We start from the raw sequence: 27,889 nt of genomic DNA on the forward strand, positions 1-27,889 counted from the left end.
TTGATACAGTGGAATCGTCTCATCGAATGGCATACTGGGACAGAAAGAGAAATCTGAACTTTCCTTCCCATCATTCAGTAGCCATGGCGGAGAAAGTGAACGTGGTGGTGAAGTGGGGCGGCACGGAGTACCCGGTCACTGACCTGGAGGGCAGCGACACCGTCTTAGATCTGAAGGAGAGAATTAAGCAGCAGACGGGGGTGTTACCTGGCCGGCAGAAACTCCTGGGGCTGAAACTGAAAGGTGGGAATGGGGAGTGGGAGGGGGGCATATAAATTTTATTATGGCCATAAAATGAATGATGTTTTCGTCTACTCTCGATCTACAAGCAGAGATTTGGGACTTTGGGTGAAAATAAAATCCCAGTGTAAAAAAAGAAACTCCGATAAAAAAATCCTAAAAGCACGCCAAAAATAACCCAAAACCCCAGCCTCTGCTTGGAGAGTACAAGTTTTTGTCATCATTGTGGTTGGTTGGTTGGTTGGTTGGTTGCTTGGTTGCTTGGTTGCTTGGCATGGTTTTCTTATTTCAGTACATTCATAGATGATATAGCATGAATCCCATCGGGTAAATCATGACTGAGAAGAATTGTGCACTTTTTGCCCACAGGTAAACCCCCTGATGATGACATCCAGTTGTCTCTGCTGAAGATCAAACCTGGAACCAAGATCATGATGATGGGAACTCGAGAAGAAAACCTGGTATGCCTCTTGTTTCTTTACTTTCTTCTTCTTGGCACAGTATTGTTTTTGGGTAGCTGATGAGTCATGGGGGTGTCTCTCAAATTCCTTTGGTTGCATGGTGGGTGGGAGGTGATTTTCTGACAGTTGATTGAATGATAGGGCAGCACTTGCCTTGAGGAAGTGGTGTTCACCTCCACAGTCTTTAAACAGGTCATGAAAACCCCAAATACTTTCCAGGAGTCTATAATCTCTGATTTTTTTCTTGTTTCCTTGCTATCTATTTCATATCTATAAATGACACAATATACATGTATGTACAATATATCATTACACCAACCTGAAGTATGTGGATCTGTAAGTATGCTGATGCTCACTAAAATCATGTTTTGATGTGACACATAGGAGGAATTTCTGAAGCCCCCTGAGGATGTGGGTGATGATGTCATCAACGACTTTGACATTGAAGAGGAGGAGGTGCTTGTAGAGAATAGGTAAGATTAATCAGGGGATTTCCTAGATACTTGATTTGATGATAATCTACAGTGAGTGTCACTGGAAGACAGACGAAAAAAATGTCCAGACTATGCATGATGTACAAAATGACTAAAGAACTGGTGGACGTACCAACTACTTCAACTTATATCCATTTCAGAAAATTTTGTGCATAATGCAGAAGGGCGGTTATATACTGACAATACAGATACAGATGTATTTCAACTATTGAATATGACTAGATACTTTGCATTATAACACTTCATTGTTCAAATACATGTGTCCTTTCTAGGGAGGAGAATCTTGCCAAGATCGCCCGACGAGTCAAAGACTACGAAGTGAAAATCCTGAACCCTTCCCGACCTGGGAAAAAGCTCCTAGTACTGGATGTGGACTATACCATATTTGGTAAGGACGACCTCGCCTAATACTAATAGAAATATAATAGCCAGCAACCTTCACACTTACATGTAACATCATTATGAGGAACATAAGGATGTTTCACTTGCCCAAATACTTGGCTGTGGTTTCATTGTGATTTTTACCAACACAGACAAACTTTCAGGTTGATTGTCACATTTTCACATTTTCACATGTCTCTATCATGCCAGCAAAGTTTTTTTACAGATTCAGTACAGAATTTCTGATATCTTTCCAGACCACCGATCTGTTGGGCAGAATGCGCTGGAGCTGATGAGACCGTACTTACACGAGTTCCTCACACAGAGCTATGAGCACTACGATATCGTCATATGGTGTAAGTATAATAGCCTGGTACATATGTGATGGTTTAAGTGATTTGCTCCTACATAGCATGAGGTGAACATCTGCATTAATGAAAGAAAGTTTATGGACTGAATCTCATTTGAAGTCATAGCTAGTATGTATGGATGCAATATCATGTCTGTAATGTTATGTTGTAAATGTGATGTTTTGGGGCTACATGTCACTGCATGCCTGTAACAGAATGTTTCTCATCCTTGTAGCTGCTACAAGCATGAAGTGGATAGAGGCCAAAATGAAGGTATTCTCAGACTGATATACCCCAATATTAATTTGTGTTTATATTCATGTTGATACTATACTGGCCATGTGTGGTGAATAAGTGCATAGAGTCTGCATGTCGACCACGATCATGATTAAGAACCCATCACTTTTTGTATTTTGGTATAACTTAAGAAATAATGTGTTTTGCTATGTGTCAAAGTTCCCCTTTTCCAATTTAGATTTAGACATGGAGTTAAAATCAAATCCTCCTTGATTTAGATAAGAAAAAGATTGTTCATTAATGTTGTTGATATAACCCCCTCCCCAGGAGCTAGGCATGGCGGACCATCCTAACTACAAGATCATGTTCCTCCTGGACTCTTCAGCCATGATCACTGTACACACGCCCAAATATGGTGTTGTTGAGGTAACACATTAGTGAATGTCACTATCATTATTACTTAAAAACTAAAGGTAAAGGTAGTCTCAGCCTTTTTCAGGCTGTAGGGGCAGTGTTGTGTTGATCCAGTGTGTTTAGGGCATGGTACTGGAAGATGACGACTACCCCTCTCCTTCCACTATCTTTTCCTCCCCATCCAAAGTCAGGTACCCATTTTACACTTGAGTGGAGTAAGGAAAGTGGTGAAAAGTGACTTTTTCACGGACACAACATCTTGCCCGTGAAAACCAATCTTGTGTCCGCTAGCCTAAGTACTAAATTATTCAACACCACTTACTTTATGCCTATCATAATTACTTTTTGGCCCTTTTGACAAACTAAAGGCTAAATGCCCTGACTTTGAAAGGTGGTTTGATCAAAATATCTTTGAACACCGTTACAGTCAACTTACAGTATGACTTTTGTCATTTCTTCTGCCCTTGCAGTGCAAGCCCCTAGCTGTGATCTGGGGCAAGTTTGACCAGTACAGCAGTAAGACCACCATCATGTTTGACGATATCAGGAGAAACTTCCTCATGAACCCTCAGAACGGACTCAGGGTAAGAAAATATTTTTTTGTGCTCAGGGCTGAGGACCAGATATTACCGTTTTTGTTTTGTCATAATGATTCACAACCAGTTCATTTCCATCCCATCATTAACAAATCATGCCATAGTTTCAGTCATGGAAAACTAGTCAGTAATGCTGCTGTGTTGCGACAAAGGGCTGTGATATTATAAGCCATGCAGACTCTATCTTGATTGATAAAAATCCTTGATTTGGAACACTCTCAACATTAATTATTTTCATCCTTTTAGGTAAGGCCTCCCCACATGAAAAACATTACCATGCAAATTTTCAGTTGGCTCCTTAACCAATAAGTAAACATCTTGGCGGCACCATCTTCTTCTTTGGCACAAAAAAACGGTATACATGTACTTTGAACAAAGTTCTCCAAGGTCTGCCTGTAAGTTGTGCCTTTTCCCTTTCCTTCCCAGGTGCGACCGTTCCGAGAAGCTCACCTGAACAGACACAAGGACAGGGAGCTGAAGAGACTCGGGCGGTACCTCAGGGACATCGCACCGCTGGACGACTTCAGTCAGCTCAACCACAGACACTGGGAGAGGTGGGGCTGTGTTGTTGGCCTGGAATCTATTCTATTCTAGCTTGTTTCACTCCTCTGTTTGGTTTTGGCTTCAGTGCTCATAAAAATGTTTCATCCTTATGGTATGTCCTGCCTACTAGTAATTTCTGGAATCAAATGTTTCTCAGAAGCAGTGTAATGGGCCCAAATGCCTGACAAACTCCATTACCATTGCCATTATGATGACTGTGTAACTCACAATCCATTATTGTCTTGTTGTTGTTACATGTGTAAGAATCTTGTAATTTCTGTTGAAGTGTGAAGCTCTCTCATAGTATAATTTGTTGTTTGTTTATTTCAGGTACAGACCCAGAAAACACAGGAAAAAATCCAGTGACAACGAAGATCAGGAAAACAATGATGATGAGGACAGATCAAGACATCAAACCCAGGAGGAATCAGGGAAATAATGCCTGGAAGCTTTACTGGACACACAGTGTCTACAAGACAAGACCTGGTGATCCACACATGTATTCTTCTCTACCATAGTACGAAGTAAAGCCCCACAAGCCAGGTTTTATGGACCCATGGTAAATTTTACCTGGTGAGAATTAAGACGAAAGAAGCTTACATATCATACGCTTCTCTAGAAGAGATGAATTTAAAGAATTTGGAATGGGATCTTTTGCATCAGTGTGAAGAAACTCTACTTAATTGCTAAACTGCTAAATGAACATGTTGCACAAGTGTCACTTGTATGATGTTGTAACAAGTAACATGTAAACTATACTGTACTCCTGAATATCAAATCTTCAGGAAGGTTACCATAGTACTAGTAGTTTACTCAGCTTCTGTCCTACCCCCTAGTCATTCAAGTCTATACATTGTACATGATGTAGTAAAGAACATAACTGTTATATATGTGGAAGACATGCCACAGCAGTACAGCAGTATTTTATGATGCAGTTTAGTTTATGGGACCAATGGTACAACTTGTATCTTATATTAAGTGTTTTGCAGTCAAAGATGCACAGACATAAATATTTACTGCACATAGAAGGGGGGACCAGGAAGGATATTAGATGGTTGTGGAAAATGTTAGCGTAACATATATTCCTTTGACTTTGTCCAAACTAAATAGTTTGTTTCAAACTTTGTTCCAAATGTTTATTTTCACAATTCAATGTGCAGATTTTCTTTGAGATTTCTTCTGGTGCAGATTTCTTTCTGATCCATCACAGAAATGCCTCCTTCTTTGTGACAAAGATATAGATAACTACAATATCTCTGCCCCAAAAGGAGGCCTGCTGAATTGTGTTGTTGAAGAAATGGTCTTGGATGGCAGTCCCAACAATGTTCCGACTTGGAACAGAAAGTATGTATTAAACTGCAAGGCAGATACTACTGACAACTGTGTGCGTGTTGTTTTAATGTCTGACTCAATTTATTGCACTATTATCATTTGTAATCTATGGATAGTTGTCCTCCGGCTGGTGGCAGGCATCAGTGGTGTAAGGAATGCAGTTGAAGTGTTTACAGACAGGGCAGAAGTCACCCTGGACGTAATAAAACATCATAAGCAGCACGGAATACATCAGGACAATCATGACGAAACCGAACACCACCAGACACCTCTTCCTGCGGGCGTCCCACCTCCCCAGCACGATGTATGGCAGAAACACGAGCGCCGACAGCAGACCGAACACAACCCCCCCGAGCTGGGCCCAGTTGTCCACCAGGGGCAGGGTTCCCGCCGTGAACAGGACCGCAAGAACCGTCAGGAGGGTCAGCAGCTTGCACAGCGCCCTGGGGACGAGTCTCCAGGCCTGCAGCAGTTCCACGCAGGCGCAGCCCAGGAGCCCGCACGCCGCGGCGGACCCGCCCATCTGCGGGCTGTAGGGGGAGAACACTGCTCCTGTCTGAGGGAGAACAAAAAATGAAAAATAAATATATAAATGGCCACTGATGCTTCCTTTCCTTACAAAAATGTATTGGAGAGGCAGTTTAAGCCACCAAGAGTCTATTCGTTGTACTCAGGAGGTGTTGATATTCCTTGCAGATGGCTTCACACTTCACGTTCTCCTTGGTGCTGAAATGCCATCCATTGGTTATAGCAGATTTCTGCAAGAGTTATGTCAGGAATAGTTGCCCTTTTCTTAAAATAAGCTTTATTCTCATTCTAAAACAGGCACAAATCAACACACGAGGGGATCGATGGCAGCAATAACATGAAAATTTCATGGCCTTGTGGAACGCACCATGTTCCCGCCGGCCCCGCAGATGAGGTAGACGATGGCGAGGCGGACCCCGCCCACCATGCGCTCTATGCGCACTCCCACAATGCACTGCACGGCCACCACCAGGATCAGGTGGATCAGCCCGGCGTGTAACCATGGCGACAGCAGCCAGCGCCACCACTGATTGGTCAGGGCGGACGGGCGCGGTTTGTACGGCTGGGCTGAGTCCGACGATAGGTCACCGGGACCGCAGGTCTCAGCTAGACAATTTACCTGGGCAGAATACAGAACACAGTGTCATCACATAACGGCCATATTTTTGTCTTATCCTTCTGCTGTGAACCCCAAGGATGATACACGTTGATGTCATCTTTTCCCATCTTACATGCGATATTTCTCGCTTTCGTTTTGTGGAAAACGTCTCCAAAAATGTACGTATACTTGCGGATGCTATCCCTAGAATCAAGCTTGAGTGACGTTAACGTTACTAGATCTATAATTGTATACCTATAGGTTTAGGAAAGGCCGATCCAAAATTACATCCTTGATAATGCTAAGGCCACGATTCCCAGCCCGGGGTCCGGACAGGCAGTTTTTAGGAACCAAAGTATGATATGAAAGACGTATAATATGAATTGTTTATTTTGCGTTAACGCAAACAACCCGGCTGAGCCCGGGTTTGGAAATTTGACTTAAGCATTACCTTGCTGCAGTGCTCCTCTCCGTACTGACTGAACACGCCGTTCACAAACGTGCAGTGCTGCAGGGTGGTGAGCTTACATTTCCCCATAATGCCGTAGCAGCAGGGTCTCATGATGTGCGCGGCGGTGGCGCTCTCTCCTGCCAGCCGCGACCCGCACGGGGTGGCGCGCCAGCTTCCTGTGCCTGGAACAAACAGAGACCAGTACCTTCGGCAACTAGTCTCTACGAGACTCCTTTGCAGGCTGAATAAATAGTAGAAATCAGCAAAGGAGGAAATCATTGGCCAGAGGAGTTGGCCGGCCATAGAGGGTCCAGCTTGCCTGCCTTTGCTGATTTCTACTATTTATTCAGCCTGCAAAGGAGTCTCGTAGAGACTATTCGGCAACGTGCATAGAAATGGTAATGTATTTATCTACAATGTGCCCACTGGTGTCTCATTGCCGTACGTTTAGTGTATGTCTAAGACGAGATGTACGTCTTACAAGACTGTTCAAAGCCAAAGTTTAAGAGATCATATTGTTTGTTCAATTTGTACAATTGATGCCCGATGTCTACCGATGATTGCACGTAACAAGGCAAGAACAGGGAGAGATGGTAGCCTCCTATGCAGACTTTCTGGGTGGCCATAAAAGAATCGCCGTATGAACGTACAGTATCTGAATTCTTTGAAGCAGTGGTAAAGAACTAGATATTCCACACCACACATGGAACGTGATATGGAGGACAGAGACCATACCGCCTGTGAGAGTGTCGCACTCGGCCTGAGTGGTGGTCCCGGCCAGGTCACGTGCCGGCAGCTCGCAGCAGCCCAGCGGGACGGACAGGTCAAACTGCGCCTGCGCCAGGTACAGGTTAGTGACGTAGTCATCGCGCATGCACGGCGCGAACGTCGCACCCTGACCTGCAGAAAGAATGTGTGGACGGAACAACAATGAAATTAGCTACTAACTTTTAAATTATTATTCTGTCTAGCTACTAATATTTCGTAGTAAGGTTTATATATGTGTTTCACCCATACACAGTTTGCTTTATGAATATCGTGCTCTTTTCTTCCAGACACCCCAGGTACAAAGTCATACGTCCCACAAGACATCTCACTGCCCTATTTCTATTTTTTACCATCCAAACATCCAGACAGCCCTGCATTTGTTGCTTTCTCAACTGAGCCGTTTGGATTTTGGACCGTACCGAAATAAATTCTTTTCACTCTGTTGTATGTTCCCCCAATGATCGTTGCACGACTCACTTATCCAGTATCTCATGGTGGGTCCGATCCACAGGTTGGGTGTTGTGACCCGCTGGACGCTCTCCCTCCCCATGAAGGTGTGGATGTTGTTGGCCGTCACGACGGTGTGCTCCAGGGCGATGTCAGCGACTCCTCCTACACAGAATTATAGTAAGGGCGTAAGGAATTAAAAACGAAGTCACTTGGTATTCTACGTACCTAATCATCATCGCTTAGTCAACATTGATTGTGATGTACATATGTGTTTTTTATAATTGTATGCATGCTTGGATGTGAAGCATTGACAATAGATTTGATTTTACCTTCCAAATGTTACATATAGAAAGAACATCTATTGATCTAATGACTCATGTGTCCAAAGCATTTAATTTTAAAAACGAACAAGGTCCTATTGTTACAAAGCAACGGCATTGGTTAGGATACGTCTTGTGGCTAGGTCGCCACATAGAAAGCCGCAATCGCGGTATACAAATCGGGATCCACATTGCCTAATTCATGTTTATCATACCTATAGAAATACCTGTCACTAACGCAGCACTACCAAGCCGCCCTACCTAAGGCACAGAATGTCCCGAAGACGATAATCTGTGCGATGCTGATGATGAGAATGACTATAGGACTGTACACAGGGAGGGCGTCCATCTGTGCGCGCACGTAAGGGTGGTCCCGCCGCGGGATCATCAACTTGTCGTCTGCTGTCTCCTCAAACAGCGCCGTCTCCGCTTCAGACAACGTCTTCCCGTACTTCTCTGCGGGAGATGTAGGTGATTGTGCTGTCGTGTTTACATTGTCGTTAACTCCAACATAGATATGTAGATCTGATATGTAAATACATAAATAAACCTGCAAGTTTTTTGGTACGGTGAATTCGATACTGAGTGATGCATGTTTGTAGACGAACGTTTCTAGTGACACTGCATTTCACTTGCGCAATGTGATAACCGTTTAAACGTCATTTGTTTTTGCTTTTGTTGAACTTCGGAATTTCGTACTACTGCAGTTTCATCTATAGTGCAGGGTCACAAATTAATGGAAACTATGTAACTGACTCTTTGTTATTTAGAGAGAACAGTTAGTGCTATTAGCTTGAAACCAAAATGTGATCACGCACCCTGTGCCTCCTTTAGAGCAGATCTGATGGACTCTTTTCTGTTCAGCAGGGTCATTCTCAGCGCTTCCTTAGATCCAATATCATGGAACTGTTGCCCGTTTTCCTGCGTCGTTTTTAAGAAGAAAGGGTTATGAGTTAGTGTGAATACAGAGTTGCTCCTACATTAAAATTACTAGTAAGGAAAGGAAAACTTATGTTTCGAATTGTTTCCTTTGGGTCACCATATACTGCCCGCCAATTACTCTTGCATGTACTACATGAGTCTGGTAAAGAACATACAACTAACCAGTCAAGACAAACAATGGCTCGTTATAGCAACACTAGTATCAATCATGTTTTTGTTCAGTAGCAAATCAGTACATGTAGTTTCTAACATTAATCAACTAATCACGCTTTCAGTTCTCACCTCTTTGAGTGGTCTGTAGTGTTTCAGTCCCGTCCGACCTGCAGTCATCCCTTCGCCACTGACCCGTCTGTCTGGCGGTCCTTCCTCCACTCCCCCTGCAGCTTCAGGAGACTCACGATGTCCGAAACTCCCAGAAGGCTCGTCATCAGACGACAGATCAAGGGATTCCAGATTTCTGGACAAATGACTGTCGGTGGAACAAGGCCAAGAGATGGACGACGCCAGGCTAGAGGATGACGACGAAGGTGAGTGCAGGAAGGACGACGGTGATTGCCAATCTGACGGCAGTCTCGGTAAGGGTCTCCCCGAAGATGACTTTGTGTGCGATGCTGCTTCTTCTGGTGACCCCCGCGCTTCTAGTGATGTTGTAGGTTGCACACCTAGCTGTGGAAGAGGTCTGGACGCTCCGAGCCTTTTCTTCGGACTGCCCTTGAGGATAGATTTGCTCGGAGATTTCTTCAGACGCTTCACGATTCGTCTGATGTATTTCCGATGCCGAGATTCTGATACAGATTCTGGCAATGGATGCTGATCATCCGCCTCGGGAGAGGCACTCATTGAGACTGGCGATTCCTCTTCTGAAGAACGGGGACTCAGATCTGGGGGCCGGGTATATCATCGATAAAGTGCATGTGTTATGAGCATAATAATATTCAAACAAACACAGGAGCAGGTATCTACCGAAACATATCTAGATACTAATATACAGAGGTACATGTCGAACGTTTCCGCTGTCAAATTTTCAATCGTTAAATTGTTACCTGCATGCTTCTTAGCTAAATCCATAATGACTGAAAGATCGCTTGTTACGTTTTGAAAAAATGGCATTTCAACTATGATTTCATACTCACCACGCGTAGGGACAAACTCGGTGACGGATACTTCCCCAGAGAAACAGACGGCAGACCTTTTTTGCTCGGGCGCGGAAGGAGAAGATGGCCGAAGCGGTCTCCGACCCGGACTTATGATGTCTGTGGACCTCCTCAATGACTGTTGCTGCCGTGTGAATGAGGAGACGCCGAGCTCCGTGGACTCTTTTAGAGGCAGTTTGTAAGCCCCCGTATAGAGTGAGTAGAAAGGAGAGGTGCGAGAACCATCGAGTATACGGGGCTTGGCGTGAAGCATGGACAGAGACCGTGAGGCAGAACGTCCGTACTCGCCTGACGTGTCTTCGCGTTTGGTTGCTTTCCTTGGTACTGAACCGTCGCCCAATCGACGGGGCACAAACAGTGCATCAGGTGAGAATTTTGTCTCAGGGACGAGGTGGTGGTCTTTAACGGTAGGAGTATAAAATGCCCTGTCATGTGTGCTCTCTCCGTCTGCTGGACATACTTGTATAAGGATCCTCCTGTCGTCTGCCAAATGTTGTCCGTCATCAATGTGCTCACCATGTGCGCTCACTGTTCCCGCCAAATTTGACGAGGAACGATCCGGTCTCTCTTGTCTCTCGCCTGTCAGCTCTGGTGACGTGAACAGCGCCTTTCCGAAGTCGGGACTTTCGTTTTGCAAGTCTAGATCTGCACCTTGTGACCCGAACTCTGGTCTGTTGTCTTCGAACAGCACCTTTTCTAGTCTGGTCAGAGCTGGATCCTCCGAGTCTTTTCTGGAAACCAAGTCGTCTAGACTGAAGCCGATGCTGCCTCTCTGTGTGAGAGATTTCAAATTAGATCAAGAAATCTCCGAGTAGATGGGGGACGATGGTAACATTTTATACTTCCCTGTACAATAACAACTAGATAGAAATGCCACAACAAAAGTGCAGACTGCCTTTAAAACAGCATACTTAGCAGTTTTGTCCTTATAGATATCTGCTCGTATAAAAGTCGTACATGTACATGTACGCCAAGGCCTAAAATCCGTGGTTAGCTTTGTGACCTGCTCAAACTAGTAAACAAACAAGCAAAGCAGACAAACAAATAAATAAACAAACAAACAAATACTTGTGGAAAATATTATGACTATCTTGCCAGAGAACTTCTAGAACACAATCTTCGTAAAGTAACAGTAAAGGCGTTATGACAGTGCCTACCGAAGCAGACCGGCGCAGTCTCTCCTTCCACTCGTCCAGACGACCCTCCTCTGTAACGGCCAGGTACCCGCCTATGTCCGACAGGACGCTGCGGGCCTTGTGGAGGGAGTTCTGGCTCCATGTCCGGAGAGCTGCGACGCTCCTGCTGCCCCGCCGTCCTCTTTCCCTTCGGTCTGCAGTCGGGTTCATGTTCCCTCACTTTAGAAAGTGCGTCAATGTTTATGGTGAAGTGACGTCATAATCTACGTGTCATAATCCATGTGGACAATAAGCTATTGTCCGAGGCGATTTTTCAAATTGATATGTTTGTAATTGGACCCAATAAGTTTGGAAACGGCTTCCTGTATTGAAAACGCCCAACACACTCAGTATATTTCACGGTAGAATCCTGTTCGAATGTTTTGAAACGCATGGTTCTAAGGAACCTCAAATGGAATAACGGAATATGTCACAATCGGCATAAGAATATTGCTGGGATATCTGTGGTCATTGTTTATGAATAATGATATTCCAAATTTGAGTTGATTTTACAATCTACCCCACATTATTTTCGTTTGGTATAATCCAGTCTGATTGCGCAATAACTGTCTCTACGCGAAAGGCATTGTGGGTAATTTCCTCGTTTTGAAATGAGACGGCATCAAAGCGCAAATGTTGGTAACGGTTTCGTATTGAAATATTGCATCAAAAATAAAGAAAAAGGTAGTATTTCTTCCATCAAAATTTTACAATGATTTCTTTCCATGCTTCAATGGAATAGTATATTTGGTATCTTGTGCTTATGTATTAGAAATCAAATGTAGGGACATTTTACCTTTGCGCGCATTCCAATGAAAGGACAGAAAATGGCAGAGGTCGCTTGTTGTTTTTGAGGTGTTGTCTGTTTGACAGAATTTTAACTGCGTAATCTGACGAATTTCCATTTATTTCGCTCTGTGTACCAACGACAGGTCCTCCCGTTGACCAGCAGGTAGGTTTTGAATGGATATTTGTGCAAAATGAGGTGAATTTGTCAGAATTAAAAAGCCTTTGTTGTTGTGAGAAACCCCATCATCAGAAAAGAGATTTTTCGCGCCATCAGCGATCTTATATGGCCTATCTTTACAGGAATGTCACAACTTTGATGAAGTGTATGAATTACACAGTAACTGTAATTGTAATTTCTGCTGCAATATTTCTTTGTGGTTTGGAAATTGTAGAACATATAAATGAAGGTGAAGTAGCACTTCCTTCAAGTTTAAATAGACTGACTGACAGCACCAAAATAATATAATTTATTCAAAAGGTACAAATCAGTATCAGCAGTATGTGGAGATTGTGAATAATCATGATTTGTTTTTATCTCCAGAATCGAAGTTCTCCAAGAGTGCAGAAGGGAATGAGCTTGGTAAGTATAATTTGCCAAGAAATATTTGTGCAAGACTGTAAGCAAGCATATTTAAATCATTTCTGCAGAGCTCTTTCCAGGTCATGATTATGCAACATAATTCAGGTGAATATAATATTGGGTATTTGAATTTTTGATAAGACCAAGTGGGTAATTTTGAACAGTGGTCATCTTCAAACTATGTCACAAAGTGGGGATTTAGAATAAGCAAACTGTCATATCTATTTTCTCTCAGTTACGTACAGTAAGAACTTCAACCAGATCTCTGCATGTGTTTATGATTACACAAAAAAATTGGAATATTTTGTGAACATCTTGTAGTTGAGTATCTCCCTAACTACCTGTATTACTATTAGGACATGTGTTTTAAATACAGTTAGCAGCCATTTGAATTTTTTTGTCTTTACTTTCCTTACTTCTGTAGAGACGTCGTTCCTTGCGACTACGTAGTGGTTTGCGAGAAGAGAGAAGAAGGATGCCCCGTATGCGGCGGACACGTGGCGTAGGGAGAGGTGTGGGCTCTCAACAGGAGCCTATTGATGTGGAAGATGGTAGGAAAACCAGGCAACTTGGATCATGATCTGTAGAAGCCAATCATGGCCAGCACATCGACATTTTTGCCATCGATTATGAATTACGTTAAATTCTCAGAGCTGATTACGACTTTACACTCTGCAACTTATTTACTATTTTGAATTACGTTGACTTTTGGGGAGGCTGCTTACGGATGTCGAAGTCTAAAAAGGCCTGATTACGCCTTATAAAAAAGGGCATGCAGGCCCCCAAACATGTGTACAAGGTGCATGTTGTCACTTTTTTTTTTCATTCCCCCCTTCTGTAGCTCCAGCCATAGTGGACCTGACCAGTGACCACCATGATGCTGACGATGATGTTGTGGTGTGTCAGGCTGATGATGAGGTGGTGGACCTAACGAGTCCTCACCACGCCCAGCCCAACAACTCCATGCTGCCAGTCTACCTGAACGGCCGTCGACACCCACAGCAGCGCAACTTAGACGCTGAAGTGTTAGTTAGCGATGACGAGGTTACGATAGAGTCTGAGCGACTCCCCGCTCCCAGGCTCCTGGACTTGTTTCGAGACGAGGATCCCGGGCCGTCCACGAGTGCTAGTTCCCCACCAAAGACAATCTCCTGTCCCGTGTGCCTAGACGATGCGAAACAGATCTCCGTTACAGGCCGAAGGCTGATGTCAACGGTGTGTGGACACGTTTTCTGCGAAACCTGCTTGAAGGAAGCCTTGCAGACACAGAAGAAATGTCCCAACTGTAGGAAGAAGTTAACTGTAAAACAAATCCACCCTATCTTCATATAAAAAACCTACATATGTATAGCTTCCCTACTACTCCAATGTAAATAAAAACCAAGTTTTTGTTTCAACGCAAGGATGTTCCCAAGTTTCTATGGGTGTCCATCCAGTCTTTTCACACGCGAAACAACAGCAGTCAGACTGTGGATTTTTGTTGTAACCCAACCAAGTGATGGTTTCTCCACCCAACTTCATGGTGTAGGGGACTGGGAACGTTCCTTGGTTTGACACAACACTTCATTTCAGCAGTGCTGTTAGGTGCACATTGCAACGATATCAGGCTATTCTTGGGATCTTTTTTTTCTCCTTATATAAGATCACCCCAATTTTTTTCTGGTGGATGGATCAACAATTAGGATTATGTTGAACTGTGTATTAATGATGATATTGCTTATGTTGAAATATGTGTATTTATAATCAACTTATACAAGATGCTACAGGAAATAACAAAATACTCTCTCGAGGTTAAGCATTGAATACAGAAATTTTTATGAAAGGAAGCTTCATATCTGTTCACCTTTTGGTTTAATTTGAAAAAGATTGAAGTGTTACAAATAATGGAAGGGGGATGGACTCTCATGCCCCTGAGTTTTAACACGTATGAGGCTACAGCTATGCAAGACATTGTGATCATGTAATAGAAAGCCTGTTCAAGATTGATACAATACAATACAATGGTGTAAATTAACTGCCTCCTCCAAAAAAGAGAAAATTTTCAAGTCACTGCTCAAATGTTTCGAAATATTTTGTAGCTGAAACAGATCTGAACCAAGCAATTGTAGAATATGGAAAAAGTTACAATTTGAAACTTTCATGAATTTTTTTCACATTCAAACTTGCGATGGCTCAACATCTTTGAAGTTGATCTATTGTAGGATACAGTTTCTTTTGTTAACTCTCTTGTTCATTCTGATTAAGATGTTTAAGATTTGGACTGGAAGCCTTGCACTGTTACCAGAGCAGTTCTTCCAGTTCAATATGTTGCTAGTTAGTTAACCCTTTCAAATTCAACTTTGTCAGCAAATGAGCATAGTGAGTGGGCGATACAGATCTCTACAGAAATGTCTAGGAAAATGCATTGAACACTTTACGTAGATGTGCTAGTATATCATATTCTTTATTCCCTGTGCCCTCTGCATGTGAAGTATTGATACACAACATTTACACATGGACATATTAGATTGTGTTTTCTGTTATATTGATTATGCATTATGTGATTCCAGTTCAATAAAGTATATTGTTCAGTTAATTAAAAGACATACCCTACATTTTCTTACCAACACTATCGAGACCGAAGTGCAGTCAGTGACAGACTGTAGTTATGCTTCCAAGATCCAGTGGTTCCAGGTTGCCATAGTGAACTTAAATTTCTAATTTTGCTCAGATGTTGATTAGAACACTAGAAATAGTAATCCAGGAAAGCAGGCCTACACTAAGACAGCATGGTTTCCTCCACATGTGCTACCAGCTGCAGTTGGGAAGAATGCTGCTAGGGGATCCAAACAAATTGCTGCTGCCTTAGGTCAATGCAACTTACATACACCACATATCTCGGAGGAAAAGACCTTGGGACTAATTTTGATTAAACCTTAAAGGGTTTACTGGAACTAAGGGGAGTCTGATAGGGATTACCAACAACACAAGTGAGCTGCGTGACCCATGGTGAGTCAGCAGTACAATGTGGATTACACATGCCAAACTGAATTTTAGTCAACATACGAAAGACCTTTGGTGGTTCCAACATGCAACATAGACAAAGTGGTTACATAACACACTAATGAGGAGTGATATGGCTTAGAATGAATCTTAAGACAGGCAGATGTGTACAATTCAGATTCAGTTACTGTTGAAAGCACAGGAAGTAACCACCCCATTCTCTATCCATCCTGGGAAAAAAATTCCATTTTGATCTATTGTCATCTTATTTCTTGACCATCCCTCCTATGTTGAATGTATTTCAATTATTTCAATTGTTTTACCACACAGTGGCTCACGGATGACAATTATAGCCGACTTTATACCTCCTTTGAACTTGGGATACGTTTCCTGTTTGGAAACGAAACAAGCCTTTATAACATGTCATGTAAATGAACTGATGTCATATCATATCTGAAACCTGCCTCCCCCTCTCCACAAATGTATGCACCCAATCTACGTGCTAGGCATGCCGGGTAAAAGTTGATGTATTCGCCATATTGGATTTTCTGAGTGTCAACTTGGGTCGGGTTTCAAGAAGGATACACACTTTTAACTGTATTTCATACCGAAATCCACCTTCACTGGGATTTCTACTCGAAACCAGATGAGCAGAATGTCCCCGGCAGAGAATAAAAGAGCCAAAAGACGCAGGGCTAAACGCACAGGGACGAAATTGGGCCGACCAACCAGGCCCCTGGCACCGAGGAACACAACTGCTACTGATGAGGTAGGAATGTCGTAACTGTCCATCAACAAAGTTCCGCCCTGCCTTACATTCATCATTTCTCCTCCAGCTTACAGATCGTCTGAGTTTCTGACAGAGGCAGTCTTGATCTTGTATCTGAGGTGGAATTTTGCCCTGTGTAGCTGACTTATTTTGGTGTCACGGAATGCCTGCTTTCATCCACTTTTGTTTGACATCAGGAGGTCGATAAATAAATTGGGCCCAGGCTGAGCCCTGCAGCTGCGAGGGGAACATTTGGTGCCCATCTCCAGTCGTCAACATAGCGGGCTGCTGATGCGGGCTTCCCGTGTGTTGGTTATGGAACTCAGGGTGGAGCAGGGACCAAAATCATCGGGAAGCTAGCTCAGACAGGGGGGAAAGGGAACACGGAATTTTCCGGGCAGGAAATTTCTGGAATGCCAGTAGGGCTGGGTGCCATATGAGCTCTTGACGATACCCAGGAAACGTTTTATCAGTGGAGTGTAAACGACTTCTAATATCTGAGACCTAATTAACAGTCCTAGTAGCAAGTTCACATTGAGGTCAGAATTCTACATCCAAGGCAAAACCTGTCAGGGCCCTCTTGGAAGATGGTTTCGGGTGTTTGGTTGGTCACCATTTCACACAGATAAATGGTTGTGTACACTTGGAGGAGGCTAGCTCCCAGATCCAGTAACAGTGTGTTTGAACTCTGCTATAGGCCCAGGAAACCCTCCCAGCTGTCCCCTGTACCCCGGTGGGTGGGGGTGGGGACTGTAGACACACACAGCTTGCTGATAGCCCTTTTCCCAATGGCGTAAATTTAACCCAGCAGGTCAGTCCATATTATTTGCATGCAGCAAGCATCATCGTCCAATATCAACGAGGGGAGGTGGGAGGGGGCGCAGGAAAGGAGGGGTGCTTCTGTGACATATATCCTCATCCTGTTGACAAACTGACATAATTGTGGTCATGACATCAATTGACGAGAAAGCATAAGTTACAGATATTTTTTAGTAAAAGTGTAAGCCCTTACAGATATTATCTATGTGTAGATAATATTGCTTTTATTGAATATGATGGTGTAGCACCACTGTTCCATCATTCATAATAAAAAACAATATGTCTACATTAATCAGCCAGTGTAACTATCCCTCAGCATAATTAATTAATTTAATACACAGGTTTTGTAGTCACATGGCAGCTGGGTTTATCACATGTACATGTATGTATGTATGTACATGTACAACAACACGTCACACGCTTCTTCATTTCCATAGACAAGTACACTTCCTGAGATCATCATCTAATCATGAAGAGGCCACCATCATATTTCATGATACCAACTTATGAGCTTCCCTCAAGGACAGTAGGCCCATCTTATGTACAGAAAGCTCACTTCTTCTGTCCTTAGTTCAACCATTTTGTGAAAATCCTTCCAAGTGCAGTTCATTTTTGAGGAGTACTTTATTCCAGTGAAGTGTGGTTACGTCTTTGTTTGATTTTCTGAATGTATTTTGGTACAGAAGTCTAATTTCACAGTTGTTATGTCTCTGCTTTACGTCATGTAATCAAATTTACATGTTGTTGGGGTTTTATTTGATTGAATTTGATACCTACCCTAGTTTCATTTGTAAATAGAGGTGGTCACACCAACCGAAACAATCATCAGACAGAACTTAATACCAGTTACCAAAGCACTGCTCAATGTAATTTCAAACAACACACAGTACACGTCCATGTCTAAAGGCTTGGCTATGAGGATATGTTATTGTAGTAGTGTTAGAAGATTATTAGATAAAACGTTACAATATTTTGTGTGACTTTCAAAGTCAATCATGTTAACCTTCGCATGGTTTTAAAATTCAGTTGTCCCAGTAACAAGCTGGCATGGTAGACAGCAGCTCCCTGTGGTACGTGTACATGTAATTTTGCCTGTCCAGTTTTCCCTGCCAATCTCTGCCACCATCAGTCAAGACAGGAATGAATATTAAAATTAGGAAATTACAGTACATGGTATTGTCTCCAATTTTAACAGGATTACTCAGTATCACAGACCCTTATTTGATGCTGGACCTTTTCCACAGACAGACACTTTGTTTCAAAAGGCTAGCATGTAGATGCATTGGAGTGAAAAGTATCCTTTTGACGTCTTCCTAATAAGGGAGTCAGGGAAACAGTAGATTTTCTGTGTGCACCAGTTGTGTGTGTAAAACCTGTCTAGAAGACCAGCTGTTGCCAGATAGCTGAGCTCCCTGGAAGGGCCCAAGGGTAGGGCCCACACATGAAAGCACAACTCTCATCTAGGTAACAAAACAAGTCTATTATGTCCCCTACCAGCAGCTGAAACGCTCTCTCTCCCAGAGAGGGGAAGTGTATATATAATGCGAGGGCTGAAGACGAGGGAAAGCAGCTGAAGGTTATCTACACAAACATTGATTGTATCAACAAATAAAAAACATGAATTCTGCGCTATTATTGATGAACAGCAACCTGACATTATTACCACAACCGAGACGAACCCAAAAACTCAAGATATAAAATGACAAAAGTAGATCTGCATATTCCGGGGTTTAACCTATTTACAAATGCTGATACAGGGGGTGTGAGGGGCGTGTCCATCCACGTGAAAGATGCCTACAACTCTATGGAAGCAGAGAAACTGGGTTCAGCTCAGGGTCATGTCTCAGAAGTGATTTCAGTGGAGATGACGCTGAACAAAAATGACAGACTATTAATTCTGGGGATCTACAGAAGCCCGAACTCATCTGTCGAAAACAATCATAGTCTAAATAGCATCATACGCAATATCCAGGGCTATTCGCACGTATTAATAGCCGGGGATTTTAACTACCCAAAAATCCTATGGGCCAATGGAGACGGCTCAATCTACTCACCTAACTGTGAAGCCGGCAAATTCCTAGAGGCTACTAGGGACGCATACCTATACCAGCATGTGGACTTTGCAACAAGACACCAAATAAACCAGGAAAGCAATGTACTAGACCTGGTCTTCACGAACGAGAAGGGAATGATTGACTCGGTGACAATGTTACCACCAGTAGGAAAAAGTGACCATGCAGTGCTAAGGTGGACTTTCAAATGCTATGCAAAGAAAAGAAATGTGAGAAGAGAAATCTTTCAATACCACAAAGGTTCGTATGAAAACATGAAAGAAGATTTAAATAAGGATTGGAATGAAACACTTCAGGAACTGGATATTGAAGAGAGTTGGGTCGTGTTTTCCAAAACCTTGAAAGATACAGTTCACAAGAATGTACCCAAAGTCAAATCCTCAAATAGAAGGAGAAGGCTATCATGGACCGACAGTCAAACAATAGCGAAAATGAAGAATAAACAGAAAGCTTGGAAAAAGTATACTCAAACTGGAAAGAGGGAAGACTACATTAAATACACAAAAGCACGAAATCAGGCACGATGGGCATCAAGGAAGGCGGCCAAAAGACATGAGAAAGAAGTGGCTATGAACATTAAGGGTAATACCAAATTATTTTGGAAGTACGTAAACAAAAAGTCCAAAACAAGAGACAATATCCCGGACTTAAAGGACGGTGATGAAATTGCCAAGACAGACGAAGAAAAGGCAGAAATACTAAACAACTTCTTTATCAGTACATTTACGAAAGAAAACATGCAAGATATCCCAACACTAGAGCATAAGGACTACAAAGAAGAGCTAACTGACATTGAAACAAGTCCCGAAGAAATTAATAAAAGACTGAAGAAGTTAAATCAAAACAAAGCCATGGGACCAGACAAAATACACCCCAGAGTGCTAAAGGAATTGGCGGATACTTTGTCTCACCCACTGAGCATACTCTTTCAGAAGTCCTTAAGAGAGGGGAAACTCCCAACGGAGTGGAAAACTGGTACCATCTCACCAATATACAAGAAAGGGTGCAAAAAGAACCCCAGTAATTACAGACCGGTATGTTTAACGTCTGTGATTGGGAAACTGTTGGAGGGTATAATCAGGGATGAAATCATAAGGCATATGACAGACAACAACCTCTTCACAAGTCAACAACATGGATTCCTCCCTGGGAGGTCAACAGTCACCCAAATCCTAGAATGCCTGGAAAGCTGGTCAACCTGGATAGATGAAGGTCAACCAGTGGACATAATTTACATGGACTTTCGCAAGGCATTCGACTCGGTCCCGATCAAAAGACTTCTGAACAAAATAGAAAGTTATGGGATCAAAGGAAACCTTCTTAAGTGGATTTCATCCTTTTTACAGAACCGAAAACAGAAAGTATGTATCAATGAAAGCAGCTCTAGATGGGGAGAAGTCTACAGCGGAGTCCCACAGGGCAGTGTTTTAGGTCCGGTCTTGTTTACTATCTACGTGAATGACATGCCAGAAGTGGTAAACTGTTCTCTGAAATTGTTTGCGGACGACACAAAGTTGTTTAGACCAGTACCACAAGTACGTAACTGTGAAGCTCTACAACAAGACTTGTCTAGTCTACAAAAATGGGCCGACAAGTGGCAGCTCAAATTCCACCCTGATAAATGTACGGTCCTGAGGGTTGGTAGTGGCCACCCGAACTTCACTTATAACATGTCCGAAAACAACAACCCCTTACCTATATCCCTGAAGGTTTCCTCAGAAGAGAAAGACCTGGGAATCCTAGTAGACAGAGACTTGGGCTTTGCCAATCATATAACAACTATTGTAAAAAAGCAAACCAAATAATGGGGCTAACATGGAGAACATTTGTACACATGGACTTAGAAATGTTTCTCATTCTTTACAAGACCATTATCCGTCCTCACTTAGAGTACGGAGCCCCCATTTGGTCCCCACATACCTGGAAACTCGCTACAGAACTAGAAAAAGTACAGAAGCGAGCGACAAAGAGAGTACCAGGCCTGCAGGATCTTTCATACACAGAGAGGCTCAAGAAACTAAAACTACCTACCCTGGTCTACAGGAGATTGAGGGGTGACATGATCAACGTTTATAAATACACACACGGGATGTACAATACAGCATGTCTACTACCAATAACAACAGAGAAGAGAACTAGAGGTCATCACCTGAAAATAAAGAGGACGCAGGCAAAAACAAATATGCGCCTACACTTCTTTACAAATAGAACGGCAAGCTGGTGGAATGAGCTTCCTGGGGAGGTAGTTATGGCGCCTAGTGTAAACAGTTTCAAGAAGAGGTTTGACGAGTATATGGAAACTCACCCGGTCGTCTACAATTATAGAGCTTTGGACCACCCACTACGTCCAGAGATGTCAGTAAACTGAAGAGCGGCCCAAATTGGAGCAGGACTCCTACCCGGCATGAATCAACTCTACTCTACTCTACTCATAATGTATAAAGTGTGTATAATACACGCTGATTTACATACGCATATAGAAGTTTGGGAAGGTCCCAGAGGGCGTACGTGAGTCATATAACAAATATTGTAACTGAAATTGACAAAACTACATCCTGTTCCTGGTAATTACATGTATGACGGCCAGTTTTCAGGGATGTAAAAAGAAGAAGGGAGTTGGAGGTAGCACAGGTTTCCCACCATATGCTTTGTCTCTTTCTGCTGTAGTGCCATTTTACTGTAAGTGCAGCTGGGCCAGGGCAAGTTTGTCTACTGGTTTCGTGGCCTGTTCCTGTAGACTTTAATGAAGATGAAGCTCTGTAAAGTGTTACATGTTATAGTTAAACAAGTGTACTGCATTTTCTGTAAAACTGAATGGCACTTCCAATGTTGTAGCCTCTAAACCTAGTCTTGTTTACAGTTTATGTTATTGGTGGGCGGACTGTTCTCACACATGATGTATTGTGTTTATATAGAACCACAGGCAACAGCAGCTAATATGCATACCTCCCAGGAATACCCACCTTCCCAGAAATAAGCCGCTGCAATAAACCCATCATAATAATGTGAAGTGGATGTTGTTGAATGGCATTTATATCAGCTCCCTTCAGTCCACAGATAAGCTCTGGGATTAAGCATTTTTCCGCACCAGCTGGCATGGAATTGTATAAACCCCAAAAGGAGGACCTCAACCCTCCCCATAGTAATAGTGTTATGTTCTGCTCTAATGTATTCTTGATGGAATTCTGAAAAGTGCTGAAAGCTTTACTGTGTTTTCTGTGGATTAATATAATATCCAGGTGTTAAAAGTACTATCTTGTCTGGTTATTTTTGATGTGCCAGACGTCTTCTGTGTTGTTTATTGAATTGTTAGAGTACTAGATGTCTCAAATGTTTTTCCATCTCAAATCATTTTGGTGATGACAGACACAGTAAAGGCCCAAAGTATCTACTAGTATTAGTACTAACATCCAGATCATTTTAAAACTGCCTGCACTAGAACTCTAGTGCAATGGTTTTGATTTATGCAGTTTAAAATTTTCCAGTGCTCCAGGCATGGTTATACTAGTATTCTGTAATTAGGTCTTTAAGGAACAACTAATTAGGTGTCAAAGCAATTCAAACAATTCGATGAAAAGTAGCAGATTTTGAGTACAAGGACAATGACAATTGTATTGATCAAGAATATCAGGCATATATGATATTCTTGATCACCAATGCCCCCCTCCCACCCATTGGCTTTTCTTTAGGCCAGTGCTAAGTAGCCATTAGTAGATTCCTCAATCCTAGTACAAATGTACTGGTACTTATGAACAGATCAAGAACTTTTGATTGCTATAAGAAGTTCACACGAGTCTATTTGAATGCCATAGAAGTAGGTGTGAAGAGGACACTGTGCTATCAACAGCCTATTCTTTGGTAGGACTGTGCATATAGTAGAACAGGATGGAGAAATTTGCATTTCAATAAAGTCTATCTGCAGAAATGTGTATTTTCTTTCCCTCTGATTCTGGTACAGTCTGTAGCTATAACTTAGTATAAGCAAGGACATTGTCCTTGGTATAAGTAACAGTTTGATACTGGTTACTGGATAATGCTTGTATGTTTCTGTTTTATTTATTTTGATGTGTAGTTTGTCTTTTGGAAGCCATTGCATCGGTATGGGACACATGCTAGAGTTCAGCTTCAAATTCTTGCAAGTCGGCAATGCCATGGAGCATTGTGATCTGGTGTTTTGTTTACAGTTCTCGATAACCGAAAAGACTTCAGATAGGCAGACATTTGGCCACTGTACCACTATTTGATATAGAGAAGGGATTGGTTTGAGAATTGAGAAAAAGATGAGGAAATCATGCACACATACAAGAGTGGAGATGTTGTTTGTTGCTACTGTTAGGATAACAAGAGAGAAACAGGATGTAGTTGGAGGGCAGCCAAATGTAGAAGCAGGAAGTCAGGACCTGAGAGATGGGAGGGACTTGGCATGGAATATCATCAGGCTTCTTGATAACCATGCAGGTACATGTACATACAAGGCAGGGCTCGGAATACTGGGTGCATGTGCACCAAGTACAGTAGGGGCATTGTCAATAGATAGCTTTAAACAATGTCTAGAGCTAGAAGTTCAAGGGTTAGGTGTAACAAGTCGATCGGTGTAATATAGCCAGCTGCCGTCACGCCGCGTGCCTGCGAAGCTGGTGTGTTACGCCGAAAGGCGGTTATACCGGCTATACAGATACAGATACAGATACCTTAATGCACCCAAATTTGGAGCTGTGTGCCCAATTTTTTCTGTGAATGTATCAGCAAATATTTTCGTAGGTTTATGTATTCAAAGATGCTATATATGTAGAGCAGTATACAGCGTATTCTTAAGTTAATATCCAAGTATAAGAAAAGTAATAAAATCATTATTACAGCACTTTTCTTTAGAAATGAAACATAATTATAGTTTTTGCTGACTTTCTACTTAATTATCATATAATAATATGGTGCACCTAAATATTTTTTGTGCACCCAATTTTTAGGTTGGGTGGCACCAGTGCAGCTATTCCCAAAAATGAATTTCGAGCCCTGCCCAGTGTGTTGTGTATAGGCAGGCTGGACCAAATGGGCAAGAATCAATAGAAATCTATTCCCCTCTCCATGGAGGCCGGGCCATTCATAGGTAATGAGCTGTCCACTGGACAGGTACATGCAGGCTGGTGGTGGTGGCATATATTAACTGTTGGGAGGTGGGCGGAGGCAGAGAATTTGACCCCTATCACATTGGGGTTGATTAACAGGTTTAAATTGGATTTTGGTAATCAAGGACATTATTTAGGGTAAATGTCCTTGGTGAAATCTGATTCATACCAGTTTGATTTTTGGTGAGATTGTGTAGATTGTAGGCCCTTATCAAATTGAAATCAGAGTCTTGGAAACCACTTAAGCACTGTCTAGTCTCTAGAGCAGTCTATACTGGGGATATGAGTTATCTGATGGAGGAAGTTCAATAGTACCTCCTTGCATGGAAGTGATTTTCTTGCTCAGTTTTATCATTGTACCCCCTGCTAGGGAAATGGACCATTCCTTGAGCCTATTCAAACAAACATCAATCTTGCATAAATCTATTTATCCACTCTTCACAACAGGGGGAGCAGGGTATGGAAAATGATGCTTGTTCTGAGTTTTCACCTGCGTATTGCATGTGATGAAAGGAAGTATCATGCATGATTGATACTAGTGTACATTGAAAGAAGACATTATGGTGAAAAGATTAGGTAGAATTGATGTGGTAGAATTTCCTTGAGGGTCAAAACAGATGTAAGTACACGCTCATTAGCTGTATATTTGAGAATGTTTACTTACTAAGTGGGGAGCCTGATCTCTGGCTAGAAGGTGTGGAAAACATGCAATAGGTGATATTCCAACTGAAGTTTCGATATCTTGATACATTGCAGCAACCTTGCAGTCATTGCAGTCACTGCAAAAAAATTTATAAAAATAAAAAGAATTTACAGTAACTTTCAACGACATAGAATAGATGTGTCTTCTTTATGAATGATAAATGTAGTAACTAAGTAATAACTGGAGGTAAAATGAGCAGTTGGCATACACGTGTAGTCTCTAGAGAGACCTGACCCAGACATGTAGGAGCCAGGGGGTATGAGGTGGCAGTAACTTAGACATGACATCACAACACACTCAGACATATTACCCTGCAACTGCCAACTGTCACAAGATTAGATAAACAGTCATTCCAGGCTTCCGAATTAACTATTCCCAAAAGGTACTGAATGACTCTAAACCAGATCTACAAAAGCCAAAATTTGTGATTCCAATATCAGTAATGTTGTTGATACAGTATTCATAGAGATGTGTTGATCTTCATTTTTAAAAAGAAAACAAGGAAAATCGTAGATTTTGTACCTCCGGGTATTGTATGTTGCAGAATGTTGGGTGCATGTTGGGACTGTTCTTTGAATTAACTAGTGAATTCGCGCGAATACCATTTTTTTCGAAAAGTTTCGAAATGTTTGTAATTGGCTAAATGATGTGTGAAATCACTAATCCCCCCTAGCCGACTGGAGCCCAAAAATAGAAAGGACAGGAGGCATCCCGTGGCGAATCTGGCTGCCCGACCCTCAGCGACCAGCGATAATGTTAAACAAACACAGTAACGGGTGTCCGAGACACGAAAAGGAAATACAAATAAATCTTACGCCCCAAAACACATATACAATAAAACAAAAAAAACCTGCACCATCTACAGCCCATTAACAGAAGATACACCGAGTCCCGAGAAGGTCTGAGACAGTATACCACGGTATTCATGGTATTTGTAAGCCGAAAACATCCGAAATTGCGCAAGAGGGCGTTGACCCCTGACCCATTGGCCCACCCGGAAGTTCGCTGGCTGCGACCCGCGCGATCCCACCAGGCACGAGACGTTGATTGACGGCACATGTGGTTCACATCTGAACAGTTTCAAAGAATGCTGACACCCCTCTGTGTGAAAGGTCAGATCAGTGGTCGCGACCTCAATGGTGATTATACATGCAAAGGTCAAAAGCTGAGGCCCGACCAACACTGAAAGGGGTGTCCATCGGCGGTCTAAACGCATCATTTTCACGCACTAAAACACACATACTAAAAAACCAAAACAACGTGCACCATCTACAGCCCAACAGCAAAGCGTATACCAAGTCCCAGACATATCCGTCCACCCAAACGCGAGAAACGGGTGCGAACGCAATTTTCGTCTTCCCTCACAAAACCTCCGCGCTCGGGATATACATCCCTACCCGGAGGTAAAAAGAATTCTGACCGATGGCTGGCATACCAAATATGCCACTATATATTAAATACTTGACCCTTTGTCTGAACTTTGACCCTGACGTGTCATCACCCACACAGTCCTAGGTATGTTGCACAAGGTCAATGACCTGAGATGACTCACCTGGGCATACCTGTAACAGGTACACACAGGTACGTGTGCTAAATGCAATATATTATAGTGGTTAGAAATCAACTTTGTAGATTCGATGTCAGAATTGATTCTGGGTCAATCATTTGGAGCTATTAGATACAATGTATGTGCAGCCTTCTATCTAAGGGAATAGAGTCCTTCAAAAAGTCACTTTTGAGGAGAGCCACACCTTGTGCACATGAAAGAACATTACAATGCTAAGTCTGGACTTTTTTTCTTCGGTCACCACTTCAGTCTGCTATATTCTCCCTGTAGTATGCATCAATATGTGATGGCTTGGGCAAATCAATTCCTTACCCACCTCGTGATAAATTAATGATAAAATACTCGACAAAATCATATGAATTTGACTATCACTACAGGCATTGTGCAACAGTCACGCAGCAGCTGTAATCGTATATGCACATGTCAAAGTTCGCCCCCAGTTTTTGTTGACATGCAAAACCACATGGCTAGCAGTCCGACTGTAAACACACTACTTGTGTGTGCTTCAGGTCACGTTCTTATTCTTAGAACATGCATTACCGGTATGTGCATTGTATGTTGGTATATCTGTGACTGGGTACCTTTCAAAGTTTGTCTTTGTGTTTATACAAGTCCACATGTTGAGACTCACACATTTGGGAACGTTTGTTAACAGTTAAGCTTTCTAATGTAAAAAGGATATGTATGAAAAATAGCTCCACTGGATATTTAAGAATTGCGGACTTTATTCACTTTTTCCCTTTCTTTCTTTATTGCCAGCCATAATGTTGCTATCATTGTATCAAAGAATTTTGAAATGTTTGCTGTTGGAAGGGTCTGGAATTTAATTTAAGATTTTCTACCAGTTTTACTTTTTAGTATGGGGGATTATTAAGTTTGTAAAACTTTGTCAGAATGATAAGCTCTACTGCCATGGTATTGTAGCTAAGTTGAGCTATGTAGGATAGCACAATGACAGACTACATATTAGCTGTGTATATAGCCCTAATGGAAGAAGAATTTGAGAGGATGTGTTGCACGAAAAGGCACGCAAGGTTTTCATAGACAG

General features: G+C 42.3%; 4 protein-coding genes across 5 annotated transcripts in view; 3 read left to right on the forward strand and 1 right to left on the reverse strand.

The window, feature by feature from the left end:
• The first annotated feature begins 30 nt into the window (after positions 1-30).
• On the forward strand, positions 31-4,624 carry LOC109471489 (ubiquitin-like domain-containing CTD phosphatase 1). The gene is made up of 10 exons (XM_019770822.1): positions 31-243; positions 610-701; positions 1,086-1,174; positions 1,468-1,583; positions 1,834-1,932; positions 2,162-2,199; positions 2,491-2,589; positions 3,048-3,161; positions 3,600-3,727; positions 4,047-4,624. Exons 1-10 carry the CDS (start codon positions 84-86, stop codon positions 4,153-4,155), a joined length of 1,044 nt encoding a protein of 347 aa, XP_019626381.1. The 5' UTR covers positions 31-83; the 3' UTR covers positions 4,156-4,624.
• A 484-nt stretch (positions 4,625-5,108) lies between these two features.
• Positions 5,109-12,074, reverse strand: LOC109471597. Its single transcript, XM_019770946.1, is given in 12 exon segments — positions 5,109-5,657; positions 5,940-6,195; positions 6,626-6,807; positions 7,361-7,525; positions 7,871-8,005; positions 8,425-8,619; positions 8,982-9,084; positions 9,388-9,551; positions 9,554-9,574; positions 9,816-9,986; positions 10,239-11,031; positions 11,417-12,074. Coding segments are annotated over 12 exon segments (2,877 nt in total). The 5' UTR covers positions 11,606-12,074; the 3' UTR covers positions 5,109-5,154.
• A 147-nt stretch (positions 12,075-12,221) lies between these two features.
• On the forward strand, positions 12,222-14,205 carry LOC109471537 (E3 ubiquitin-protein ligase RNF4-like). Its single transcript, XM_019770883.1, has 4 exons — positions 12,222-12,386; positions 12,765-12,803; positions 13,228-13,354; positions 13,645-14,205. The coding sequence occupies exons 2-4, from the start codon at positions 12,795-12,797 to the stop codon at positions 14,133-14,135; spliced, it is 627 nt and encodes a 208-aa protein (XP_019626442.1). The 5' UTR covers positions 12,222-12,386; positions 12,765-12,794; the 3' UTR covers positions 14,136-14,205.
• Positions 14,206-16,282: 2,077 nt separating this feature from the next.
• The window catches only part of LOC109471430 (protein FAM193A-like), a 31,523-nt gene continuing 19,916 nt past the window's right edge, over positions 16,283-27,889 (forward strand). For both annotated transcript variants that reach the window (XM_019770715.1, XM_019770716.1), the window contains exon 1: positions 16,283-16,554. In XM_019770715.1, the coding sequence (XP_019626274.1) occupies positions 16,432-16,554 (123 nt within the window). In that variant the 5' untranslated portion in view covers positions 16,283-16,431. The remainder of the gene's footprint in view (positions 16,555-27,889) is intronic.

Source organism: Branchiostoma belcheri, unplaced genomic scaffold (genome assembly GCF_001625305.1).
Source record: "Branchiostoma belcheri isolate BF01 breed outbred unplaced genomic scaffold, Haploidv18h27 scaffold25, whole genome shotgun sequence".
In the NCBI taxonomy this organism is placed as follows: Eukaryota; Metazoa; Chordata; class Leptocardii; order Amphioxiformes; family Branchiostomatidae; genus Branchiostoma; species Branchiostoma belcheri.

Bases quoted from the DNA above. Each gene is read 5' to 3' on its own strand.
- LOC109471537 (XM_019770883.1), top strand. The intron at 13,355-13,644 runs GTAGGAAAACCA...CCCCTTCTGTAG, and splicing joins GCCTATTGATGTGGAAGATG to CTCCAGCCATAGTGGACCTG.
- LOC109471489 (XM_019770822.1), top strand. From the start codon at position 84: ATGGCGGAGAAAGTGAACGTGGTGGTGAAGTGGGGCGGCACGGAGTAC. The intron at 1,933-2,161 runs GTAAGTATAATA...TCATCCTTGTAG, and splicing joins CTACGATATCGTCATATGGT to CTGCTACAAGCATGAAGTGG. The intron at 2,590-3,047 runs GTAACACATTAG...CTGCCCTTGCAG, and splicing joins CCAAATATGGTGTTGTTGAG to TGCAAGCCCCTAGCTGTGAT.